Source organism: Rhipicephalus microplus, chromosome 4 (genome assembly GCF_043290135.1).
Source record: "Rhipicephalus microplus isolate Deutch F79 chromosome 4, USDA_Rmic, whole genome shotgun sequence".
Classification (NCBI taxonomy): Eukaryota; Metazoa; Arthropoda; class Arachnida; order Ixodida; family Ixodidae; genus Rhipicephalus; species Rhipicephalus microplus.
Genome location: NC_134703.1, coordinates 91,187,716 through 91,200,708, shown reverse-complemented (window position 1 = coordinate 91,200,708; position 12,993 = coordinate 91,187,716). Strand labels below are relative to the sequence as shown.

Genomic DNA, 12,993 nt, shown 5'->3' with positions numbered 1-12,993 from the left:
GTAGAGTTTACGAACGCAAATGTCTACTGTATTAAGTGCCCTCTCTACATACAAAGACACTATTTTCGCCTTCTGGTACTTGATCTCTGACGTGTAATACCAGGATGCAATGACTGACCGATCGACAAGACTAGCGTTTGAATCTGTTGAGGTTCCTGCCACGGGGTGCCGCCACACACGGAATCCGGGCTCTATAACTTTCAGGAGCAACACTACCGCACCAATATTTATCGTATTTTAGATCGTATTAGGGGGCAATGAGTAATATTCCAAAATCAAAATAGCATATATCTGGCTACAAAAGGTGTTGTCTCGCTATAATTTTGGGAAGATCGAGAACATCATAGCAAGATAAAAAAAGAAGGGGGTAATGCAGTGAGTTCTACCAGACTTACAACATCCGGTTTACTACACCACTCTAAAAGGAAAGAAGGTGAAAAATGTTGAAAGAAAAGGTGATGTAAGAGGAGGCGAATGAAAACCAAAAAAGAAAGGCACAGAGCGAGAGTATACTATACCCAAATAAATTAAACACTACCGTGTGAACTGTTCATTAAGGCCATAACAGATTTCCGTTGCGACAATAGCTCCAGTCGACATTCTATTATTTGCTGTTCCGACAGGTGCTCGTTATCAAAGCAGTCGAACATAGCGGTGGTCAGTGCGCGCAATAGTGAGAACAGCGTAAAAAAATTTGCGCCCTATTGATTTTTCTCGCCCACTGTGGTTGTCTATAGATTTGGCTACAGCTAGCCGGATGCCAGGTGACGTGACAAGCATCGACGTTAACCACGTCATGCGCTGCTTTTCTTGCAGATGCCCTGATCCGTGTCGTTGGCGCCATCGAAATCACCAAGCTGACCGTGCCTCGAGTAGTGGAGAGTGGCCGTCAAGGTCCGTTCGAGCTAGACTGTCAGTACCGCTGCAACGAGTCCGACTCCAAGCTGGTGGTGAAGTGGTTTTTCAACGGCGAATCGCAACCGTTCTACCAGTGGATCGCCGAACTCGAGGACCCCGTGGTGACAGACCGCTACGTGGACGTCATCGACATGGACAGGTCGCACGCAGCTGGTGGAGCCGAGGCCTGCAACATCCACACGTGGCACTTGCGTCTTGTCAAGCCTACCATCGACATGAGCGGCAAGTACCGCTGCGAGGTGCTCACACTGGCCAACCAGGACAGCGCCGAGGCATCTATGATGGTGTTCGGTGAGTGTCACGTCTAATTGTGATCGAATTGAACACATGGGCAAAACTTTCAAGTAAATAAAAAAATTACAGCATATACACGGCGTGAATGATGCAGAGTGGAGTGAAGCTGGGTCGACACGCCGCTGCCGCGCCGAAGCGTGCCGTGAAGGGATCTTGTCGCCGCCGCCGTGCAGCTTCACGGCACGCTTCTGCCTCGCGCGCTCGCACATCAGGGGCCCGTCTCCGAGCGCGAGCCGCCGCTGCCTTGCGCGCACGCCGCTCTGCAGTCTTGTCCATCCGCCGACCTTCTGAACGCGTGCGCACGCCAAAACGGCTTTTATTTTACTGCACCACACCCCCTAGCGTACGGCGCCACCGACGAACACGTGATCGCCAACGTCTTCGTGTGATTCCTAATTTCTTGAGCACTTGCACATCAGAGTTCCCTCTTCGAGCTCGAGCCGCCACCGCCTCGCGCGTATCACACTTTTTATCGGCAAACTGTGAATCATCCGCTGACAGCGTTCGTCCGTCGTCTGTCTGTCTGTCTGTCTGTCTGTCTGTCTGTCTGTCTGTCTGTCTGTCTGTCTGTCTGTCTGTCTGTCTGTCGCACGGAAGGACGGAAGCGTGGACGAACGCAGGGACGGACAGATGGATGCATGAATGAACGCAGTGACGAACGGACACATGGGTGGACGGACGCATGGACGGATGCACGAGGGGACGAATGCACGGATGAACGAAGGGACGCATGGACAAAGGCAGGTATGGATGGACGGATGCACAAATGAACGCACAGATGGACGCTTGAGAGGATGGACGGACGGCTGGATGCATGGACGGGTGCACGAATGGACAGATGCACGGATGAACGGAAGCAAGAACGAGCGGACAGCCGGAATCACAGACGGAATGACGAACGCTTCGCCCCACTCATCATCAGATATGCTGTGATTTTTATTATTTATCATACTACAAGTAAGGTCCTCTAGTATCGTACCATTCGAATTTTTCAGCGTATATGCATTTTGTTATATGTACAAGTGCCGCCCTCTATGGCTGGTTCAAGAACTAACAAGAGATGCGTATACATACAACTACGACGGGATGCTTAGCCCACGCCATAAGGAGCTTCGCTCCTAGAAAGTGGGGAGAGACAAATCATGCTAAAACGCTAAAGGTACCAAACCTTAATCGGGGCATATACAGAGAAAGGTATTCCCGGTTATCTGTGGTAAAGTATACAGTAGGGAAAACCAGTAGGGGAGGTGCACGTGGTCTTAGGCAGTGCAATTCATCTTTGAAATCTTCAGGGGCACCGCATATTGCGATTCACCGCAGAGAGTGCCGCTTCCTATCCTGTTTCCTGGACAGCAGCGGTTTCGCGTCGTCTTCGCGCCAATTCGCACGCCCGTGCAAGTTGGCGCTCCTTTCATTCCCACTCTTCTTCCTCCGAGCAAACGACACGCGTCCGTCCCGTACGAATACAAAGGGTGACGGCTGAGAAGAGTGCTGGCGTGATCCATACGTCACGAGACGAAGGTGCCCGACGATTAGAAGGTGCCCTCCCCCAAATATTGTCACAATGCAGAAACAGCAACAGTCAAATCCAGGAAACTCACTTTATTTGTACCAGAACACTGGCAAACTGATCGGAAGAGATCGTGTTCTTCGTTGTTCTCTTGGCGCTGCTTATTTAATGTGGCATTTGCCCCCCCTCCAGAGAGCAGCGTCCCGATGCTCTTCTACAAAAGACGGTGGAGTAGATGCATGGTGTAAATCAGTCCGAAAAGTAGGGCTTCATTCGCACAACGTGCACGATTTCTGGTTTTTGCTGGCGAGTTGTCGAAGGGTTGTCCGGAACGACCACGTAATTAACGTCGCTCAGGCGTTGTAAAACTCTGTAGGGGCCAAAATACTTCTTCAGCGATTTTTCGGACAGTCCCCGGCGGCGGATAGGACTCCATACCCAGACTTTGTCGCCGGCCCGATAGACGACATGTCGGTGTCGCAGATTATAACGTTGGGCGTCATAATTTTGCTGCTGGGTGATTCGGACGCGCGCAAGCTGCCTCGCTTCTTCTGCTCGTTGGGTAAAAGATGCAGCGTCCAAATCGATGTCATTGCAGTCGTGCAGTAACATGGCGTCAAGCATCGTCGTCACTTCACGGCCATGAAGGAGACTGAACGGCGTTCTTCGTGTAGTTTCTTGCTGCGCTGTATTATAGGCGAACGTGATGTACGGTAGAATGTCGTCCCAGTTCTTGTGATCCACGTCCACGTACATACTCAACATGTCCGCAAGAGTCTTGTTGAGGCGTTCTGTTAAGCCGTTGGTTTGTGGATGATAGGAAGTGGTTTTCCGATGGGCTGTTCCACTGAGCTCAAGCACTGTCTTCAGGAGCGCGGCCGTGAAAGCGGCACCTCGATCCGTTATTATGATTGTTGAAGCACCGTGCCTCAGGACGATATTTTCTACAAAGAATCGTGCGGTTTCAACGGCGGTGCCACTTGACAAAGCCTTTGTTTCCGCATAGCGCGTAAGATAATCAGTGGCGACTATTACCCACTTGTTGCCAGCATGGGAAGTCGGATATGGTCCAAGGAGATCCATTCTAATTTGGGTAAAAGGTACCGTGGGCACTTGAATTGGTTGTAATAGTCCAGCTGGTTTTAACGGTGGCGATTTTCGTCGTTGGCAATCGAGGCACGTGCGCACGTAATGCTTCACAATAGCTGGAAGTCTTGGCCAGTAGTATTTCTGTTGGATTCTTGCCAATGTGCGTGTGTATCCGAGATGACCAGACGTTGGCTCATCGTGGCAAGCACAAAGTATCTCCTCACGAAGTGACGTCGGAATGACAAGTAGGTGGGTGCTTCCTCTGGGCGAAAAGTTCTTCTTATAGAGAACATCACTACGTAAGCAGAATGACGGCAGGCTCCTTGCAAATCTTCTAGGGACGGTTGTTGTCCGGCCATTTAAAAATTCAATAAGAGGAAGCAACTCACTGTCTTCTTTCTGCTTGCACGAAATCATAGTGGTGTCAACGACTCCTACAAACGCCATGCTCTCATCGTCTGTGTCATCATCGCGCTTTATCGGTGACCTTGATAAGCAATCGGCGTCGGCGTGCTGCCGTCCGGACTTATACACGACCGTCATATCAAACTCTTGAAGGCGTAAGCTCCACCGTGCGAGCCGACCAGACGGGTCTTTCAAGTTGGTCAGCCAGCAGAGGGAATGATGGTCGCTGACTACGTGGAAGGAACGACCATAGAGGTACGGACGAAACTTCATAACCGCCCATACGACAGCAAGACACTCTTTTTCCGTTGTAGAGTAGTTGGACTCGGCGCGGGAAAGCGTCCTACTAGCATATGCGATCACACGCTCGGCTGAGTCTTGCCACTGGACGAGTACAGCGCCTAAACCCACGTTGCTGGCATCTGTATGGACCATGGTAGGAGCTTCCTCATCAAAGTGAGCAAGCACAGGGGGAGTCTGCAGGCATTGTCGGAGATCGTCAAATGCCACCTGTTGATCGTCGCCCCATGTGAACGAAACGTCTTCTCTTGTGAGTCGTGTTAACGGCGAGGCTATGTGGGAGAAATTGGCAATAAACCTTCGGTAGTATGCGCATAGGCCAAGGAAACGCCTGACTGCTTTCTTGTCTTTTGGTACCGGAAATTTTCTGACGGCCGCAATCTTATCGGGATCAGGTCGAACACCTTCATGGCTCACCACATGACCTAAAAATTGAAGCTCCTTGAAACCGAAGTGACACTTCTCGGGTTTCAGTGTCAGGCCGGCAGATCTTATTGCCCTGAATACCGATAGCAGCCTGCTCAGGTGTTCCTCAAATGTTTTTGAAAAAACAATGACGTCGTCCAGATAGACCAGACATGTCTGCCACTTAAGGCCTGACAGAACGGTATCCATCAGTCTCTGAAATGTTGCGGGGGCTGAGCACAATCCAAATGGCAAGACTTTAAATTCATAAAGCCCGTCAGGCGTTACAAAAGCCGTTTTTTCTCTATCTCGCTCGTCGACCTCAATTTGCCAATACCCACTTTTGAGGTCCATTGACGAAAAGTAGCGTGCATACCTCAGCCTGTCGAGTGAATCATCGATGCGCGGTAATGGGTATACGTCTTTCTTTGTCACACGGTTCAGCTTGCGGTAGTCGACACAAAATCGCAAGCTTCCGTCTTTCTTTTTAACCAGCACTACCGGCGACGCCCAAGGACTTCTTGACGGCTGGATGACGTCATCATCGAGCATTTTCTTCACTTGTTCTTGGATTGCTTCACGCTCTTTCGGTGCTACGCGGTATGGATTCTGTCGTATTGGCCTTGCCGTCTCCTCCGTTATTATCCGATGTTTCGTCAGTGGCGTTTGACTGACCCTCGAGGTCGATGAAAAACAGTCTTTGAACTGGTGCAGAAGATCTAATAGACGCTGTCTCTGCGCTAATGACAAATCCGAGCTTACGTCAATAGGTGGTGGGGCTGACGTGGCTTGCGGCTCGTCCTGTTGTACTACACAGCACTGGCCGATTTCGGTGATCTCGTCGAAGTAGGCAACTGTAGTGCCTTGTGTAATGTGTCGTCGCTCGTTGGTAAAATTCGTCAACAGAACCTCTGCTTCACCGCACACAACATTGACGATACTTCTGGCAATTGCAACACCACGAGAGAGTAGGAGCGTCAATACTTGTTCAGCGATTCCTTCTCCAGTATTCTGCTCGCTGCACGTGACTGAAACAAGGCGGCACGATAACGGAGGTACGGTCACATCGTCAATGACTCGTAGGGATTTTCGGTGTAGCGCTGCGCTTTGATCCGCTGAAAAGGTCAGTACACCGTCCGGAATATTTATGATGGCACCATATTCCCGCAAGAAATCCATCCCCAAGATTGCCTGTTTGCAACACTCAGAAAGGATAACAAAAGTTGCGACGAAGGATGCATCCCCTATCTTCATTCTTGCGGTGCACTTTCCGGTAGGTGTGAGTAGCTGCCCTCCAGCTCCTCTAATCTGCGGTCCTCTCCATTCCATTCTAACCTTCCTGAGCGTGTCTGCCAGACTCTCACTCATTATTGAGAAGTCCGCGCCAGTGTTGACCAATGCCATGACGTCATGTCCGTCAATCGTAATTGCAACTTCGGCAGTAACAACCCCATCCTTCGTCGATTCACTGAAAATGTGTCTCTCTTCGCTCGGCAGTAATGGGGGATTTTCAGCACTTCGACGATTCGCAACCTTCTCCCCCCGAGGTCGCTGCTTTTAGTTTCCCCGGCGTGGACTAGGAGATCTCCCTCTTGGCATGTCAGTGGTGCTCCGTCTAGAACATGGAGAATAACGCCCAGGAGAGGGTGAGCGTGACCGAAACCAAGGAGGAACATCCCGCGGGGTCATGACATTCGTGTCGACGTCAGGTGTTCCGTTGAAATGGCGCCGAGGAACCGTAGAAGGAAACCCTTGGTACCCTGCGGCGCGATACGGGCAATACCGAACGATGTGGCCTGCTTCCCCACAGTGAAAGCACAGGGGCCTATGATCAGGGGTACGCCAGATGTCTGTTTTGCGAAGTGGTGGCCGCCTCGGCATCGAAGTTTCTCTGTAGTACCAAGGCGTTGTCGGTGGATGTTGCTGGTGGTACTGATGTGGTGTCGGCACGTTCGCTGGCTGTCGGCGGACTACGTCTGCATAGCTTGCCCTGGGAGTGCTCGTGTTCGGCTCAGGAAGCGAGAGCGCTTGCCTGATCTCCTGGCGTACAACTTCCGTTACTGAGGCGATCGCGCAGTCGTTCGGTTTGGCGACGAGTTTCTTGACCTCTTCTTGTACGATTTCTCGTATTAGTTGGCGCAAATAACCTTCGTCGGGTGTTGTTGCTGTGGTAGTGGCTGCCACGCTGATCGGTGCACTGTGGGTTGGGCGGTCATACTGGCGATAACGTAGATGCAGTGCGCGTTCGATAGATGTCGCCTCCTTGGAGAATTCATCCACACTTGTAGGCGGGTTTCGTACGAGGCCAGCGAACAGCTGCTCCTTAATGCCCCGCAAGAGGTGGCTAACCTTTTTGGCTTCGGGCATATTAGGATCTGCTCGACGAAATAGCCGCGCCATGTCCTCAACAAACATCGTAACGGATTCATTTGGTTTCTGAATCCGTGACTCGAGGAGACGATGTGCAATTTCTCGTCTTTCAGTGCTCGCGAACGTGTCGAGAAACTTCTGCCGGAACTCGTCCCAAGACGACCACACGCGATTCGTGAACCACGTTCGGGCTCCGTCTTGAAGCGGAAAATAAACGTAGCCCAATTTCTGTGTGGTGTTCCAACCGTTAACATTCGCTGTGTGCTCGAATTCCTCGAGCCAGTCATGTGCATCTTCATATGCGTTTCCGTGGAAGTCAACCGGAAGTCGAGGGTTCAAAACAGTCACCTGTGTCGTGCTGGGGCTGGACATGTTGGGGCCAGTGCTTCCAGGCGCCGTCATGCTTTCTGGCACAGTCACGCTTTCCGGCAATGGACCAAACTCCGGGCTGAGGCCTAACAGGCGCCGGCTGCTGCGGTGAACGGGGGTGTCGATGCGCGGAAGTCTTTCTTGACCAGATGCGGGGTTGTTGTCAGGCGTCCCGAACATGTACCCAGCACCTCCACCAGTGTCACAATGCAGAAACAGCAGCAGTCGAATCCAGGAAACTCACTTTAATTGTACCAGAACACTGGCAAACTGATCGGAAGAGAACCTCGTCTTCTTCTCCCGCTGCGCGTGTTCTTCGTTGTTCTCTTGGCGCTGCTTATTTAATGTGGCAATATTACGACACTCAGGTGATCAGCGAGGGTGAGGACACCTGTGACAAAGGTTGTAAGCTGCCCTTGAAAATTTTGCACCACATGCCTTTTTGTCTGCGAACGCAATATTCGCCAGAACATACAGCTTTTGATAGCTCCACCTTATAGTACTCAAAGATTTAAAAAAAGAGGATTGAAAGGTATAGTTCAATAAGCACAACTATGCAATGAATTTATTTATTAACTTCTTGTCTTTGAAACAAAATAGAGAAAAGTTCACCTGATGCACCTGATTCATTCTCTGTTTTCCTTTTTGGCCTTGTTTTTAGCGTGACTTTGGATAAGCATCGTGAACAACATGAAACAATGTGCGATATAGTATATTTAATCAAGCCTTTTTTTATAGAACCAAAGCTCCCGAAAAACAAGTATTTTACGAATGGTGTTAATTACATAGGCAGTGAATTACATGTACAGTGATTTCTGAGTAAGACGAAAAAGGTTTGAGGAATATTTTTGGCTAATGTATACCACGTATAGCATATGGCAATCTCTTTGCTTGTCTAATTCGTGGACTTCGCCCTCGATCTGTTCCAGCGCTTCGTCTTGCTCAATGCTGTTTCATATTGTTCATCTTTTTTCCTGCCGTGCTTTACTCATAATAAATAGCCCATCAGTTAGCTCAGTTAACCAGATATTTCGGTATGCTAGTTTCGTTGAGAGACAATGAGCTTTGATTACATAACCATAAATGTGATTGCAGAAAGATTGTTTGCTTAAGTTGTTTATTGACATGCTTTGGCCGCAAATAGCACACATACCAAGTAAAGAAACACTCAACGACAAGCTTGTCATTGAGTGTTTCTTTACTTTGTGTGTGTGTTATTTGCGGCCAAAGCATGTCATTAAGCAAGTACCAGCTAGGCCAGCAATCAGTAATGTTACGTTTGAGTTGTGTTACGTCGTTAACGAAGTTAGAGCCTGTATGGGTTTGACAGAGAAGGACAGCGCGTCGTGACAAAAACGAGAGTCAATCGGGCAGCTGGCGCATTTTCATTATACATACGTCAGGAAGAGATATAATGCCCGGGTAATGTGCTCTGTCCGGCATATTGCAACAAGCGATGCTCCGGCTTATATTTATATAGGCAACGGCATAGCGTGTAAACTACGTACGCATGCCTGTGTAGTGAGTATGACCAAAGACGTGTCACTTAAGTGCTCGATAACTACGCTCTTCGCCATCGTCGCGTCTACTATGGAGTACACACACGAGCGGAATCCGGAAGATGTATGTATATCTTTCGATTGCCCGCGCGTGTATGTACTTCGTATGTGCTCCATAATGAAGTCACGCCCAAAGTGCTAGGTACACGTAGAAAACTAAACACTTCTCGTCTACTTTCCTGGATATAGCCAGCGCTTTACCCGGGATCAGGTGGAGAGTGCACGGTAAGTTAATTCGTTCGTTAACATGAAACGCTGACCGAAGTGAACTATCTTGTGCTATGCGACATAGTAAATGCGGCGCGAAGACAAACAGATGTGCTGAAAATACATCGCTACCAAAAATGATGTCCAAAAGTACTTGACATATCAATTATGGTTATTGCGTATACGTCGGGATGTTCAATAGCCCACAAGTGAAGTCTGAATCACACTTGTTTCGAGAGGTCGAGCGCGTAGCTGTAGAGGCTGGCGCCATCCGCAGCCACAAGTTGCCATTAGCTGCTTCCGATGCTTGAATAATAGCGCAATGACCTAGCAGGCAACGTAACTGTACTTTCATTACGTCGTCGTACTCTGAATATTCTCGCAAAAAAAAAACTGTGATTTAAGCAGCCAGTTGGCCACAAGGACGTGGCTAGAAAGCTCACAAAGCGATCGTGAAATAGAACAGCCACATTCTAAACTTCCTGTCTTTGTTTTTGTCCTCGAAACTGCTACGAGAAACTGATTAAATTTTGCCGTTCGATTAAAAGCTAACCAACGCTTTCCTATCGCACAGCCCTCTTTACTGAATGCCTGACTATATATCTGATATTATGCGCCTTGCCACGCGGCGGGGCTCGAATATAAATGATTGCTGCTTCCATGATTTACGGTGCACTCGTGACGTATAGTCAAGGAGTCACGATAGCGCCACCTATAGCCTGTTATGACTTGACAGTCGCATCACGCGAATGGTTCTTGCGACACTAGTCTGCGCAACGGCTCCTATATACGGAACCCGTACACGTCACGTTCGTCGCCCCACACGAGGACATTCATCTCTTCAATACACCCTTGTTACTTATCGAACCTCGGCATAGATTGCGCCATGGACGGAATCTACCTTTTTCCTCTCTCTCTCTTTTTCTTCGCGGACCTACAGCCTGACATTCATTCAGCCACTTACGCTTTTCTATTGGGATGAGACATTGAAAAATCCGGGCAAACTGTCGATATCTTGCTGCGCATTCTTTTTTTTTTTTTTTGTATAAACGTTGTCAGTTATGAGCCTCTGGCAGTTCTGACAGTGAGGAAGCTCTTTATTGACACTCCATTTTGTTGCTTTTTGACGTGTTTTTACACCTACTGACGAGTGTGCCAAAGTGAAACCACAAGTTATCCTCTACTATAAGCTTCTCGCACTTAGAAATGTTGGCCAGACAGTTTACTCACCGCACATTAGCCGAATGGACTGCCCCTTCCCTGGACTCTTTACACGCTGAAACAGAGAGGCAGGTGTAAGCACGCTTTCTAACGTTTGATTACCAGGAACACGTCTGATTTAGTATCACTTATTAACGCACTCAAAGTATTCCCGGTGTGAGAAAAAGCACTGATACCCACACATCTGATATCTTGTTTTATCAATTATCGCAGGTGCAATGGTCAAATTCACAATTTTTAACCAATTTCGTAACGAATCTTTGTCATTGTTCTGTTAGAGTCCCTTGCGATAAACCGAGCATCAGGACTCACCGAAAATATTCCCGCAAACAATAAATACATAGGTTTTTTTTTTCTGTAAATACGTGCCAAAAATACGTAAGCGAGATGTATTGCAGAGCATGGTCAGTGCTATGCACTTCACAGCTCCTTTCAATCTTTCCATGGACTGCTCTGTCTCTGAACTCCTCGCATATTGACAACGAGGGACAGGTGACAGCAAGCTTGAAACTGACAATACATACCTCTATTTCTTTGCTGTTATGCTTGGCTCCATTGCTATAATTTTATGCTACAGCCATTTGCAATACTTAGCGACTCTTGGGCGCTTCATTCATTTCCTAATTTTAATTTAATATGAGGAATTTAATGTTCCGAAACCACCATAGGAATACGAGGGATGCCATAGTGAAGGGCTCCTGAAATTTCGCCCATCTCTTCTTCTTTATCGTGCACTTGCATCGCACAGAAAATGAGCCTTTATTACATTGCCTCCATCGAAATGTGACCGCCGCGGCTTGGATCGAACCCGCCACCTTCAGCTCAGCAGCCGGGTGCCCTAGCCACTAATCCATCCAGGCGGAATTGTTGCTTCTTTGTTTTGTTTTTCAATCCTATTCCCAGTTTCCCATAAACCTCTTTCTTGGCTATTGGTTTTTTATGAGGAACTGATGGACTGAAGAGATCACGTCTATCTCACTTCATGGCTACTATTCTCTGCCTCCAGATCTCACTACCATCGGTCCACGCACAAACAATACTTCCCTCTCAGTTCCTCTCCATGCCCTCTAACTCAAGCAGACAGCAGTTTCTCTACTCAGCTGTTTCGTCACGCATACACATAGCAGAGCAGTCAGCTGTCTCAAGTAAGATCGCGCTGGTCAGGACCAGGTCCCCGAAGATCATGTCCAAGAAAGTCGTCATTGTTCCAACAGGCCCTCAGGGGTAACAGATGGCACTCAACGTTCTCTCCACTTGTTCCTGTATTATTTCTTCACCAGGATTGTCAATTAGCGCCAACAAATCAGCCCGCTTCTTCTCCTTCCCGCCCTGCGGACAAGTCGGTCAGAAGAAGAGCGGCGGGCAAGTGCACTTCATGACAGACCGCGCACGTCAAGGCGCATTCCCCAGACGCGCGCGCCACGCCAAATTCTGCTCATAAATCGGCCCTCCCTCGATCCGGTACTCGGAGTGCCGGCTTGAAGTCGTTAGCGTCGTCCCGCGCTAGAAAGAGGCCGAGCAGCCGTGCGCGCGTGCTTGTGAAACTGAGGGAGGCAAAACGGTCGTTACTGCTCTCCTTGTACGCTGTATCTCTCCTCGATGCCCACTGGGTATAGATGCGACGGCTGACACTACGACCTCCTTCCCACCGCGCCTCCGAGCTCTTTCCGTGTTATCAAGTGCGGACGTGTCCGCCTGCCAAATGAAGCCCGCGCGCCGGACACAAAAGGCGACGACGTCGAAGCTACAATTCCTCGCTCGTAGATGCGATTTTTTTTCTTTTCTATTTACTCGACCCAGGCGTTATGGTGTTTGATTCGGCCGCGCATGTTCCACTTGCGTTTACCGTTTTTCTGTTTTTACTTTCCAGAGCACGCCGTCGTTGTTGTCGTAGCTGCCGCTTCCAGGCCTCGATTCGATTAAGACCTTTATGACCCTCTACCCGTGTTATCGGTTCGTTGTGCCTTGTTCGAAGAGCGCTTGCGGGAATACACGCACTTCATCCCAGCGCCTCTCTCCTTCGCCCTTTCTGGTATTACTCGTTCTTTTTTCTTCTTTTTCGACACCCTCTTTTACTTCCCTTTTTGGGCTCCTCCCACACAACATCACCGTGCATTACGCTTCCCTTTCTACCTCAATACTCCCTCTCCATCTCTATATCACTCTAGTTTTTCAACGTCCTTTCACTTTGAAGCTTGTTCACTTTTTTTGCCAAAAGGTGATATTGACTCAGCTTTGTTCAGTCTTTCGGTGTGCTGTAGTTATATATTGCTCATTTTCCTTCTCTCTCCCTGTCTCATCGTTCAGTCTCAGCCTTCTTCACCTCGTATACTCGGATGGCGTAGT

The 12,993-nt window shown here is 49.0% G+C and overlaps 1 protein-coding gene across 1 annotated transcript in view; it reads left to right on the top strand.

Moving 5' to 3' along the window:
- Positions 1-12,993, top strand: part of LOC119172206 (uncharacterized) — a 333,170-nt gene that overhangs the window by 181,656 nt on the left and 138,521 nt on the right. Inside the window, exon 2 of the mRNA XM_075893316.1 lies at positions 817-1,209. Coding sequence (XP_075749431.1) covers positions 817-1,209 — 393 coding nt within the window. The remainder of the gene's footprint in view (positions 1-816; positions 1,210-12,993) is intronic.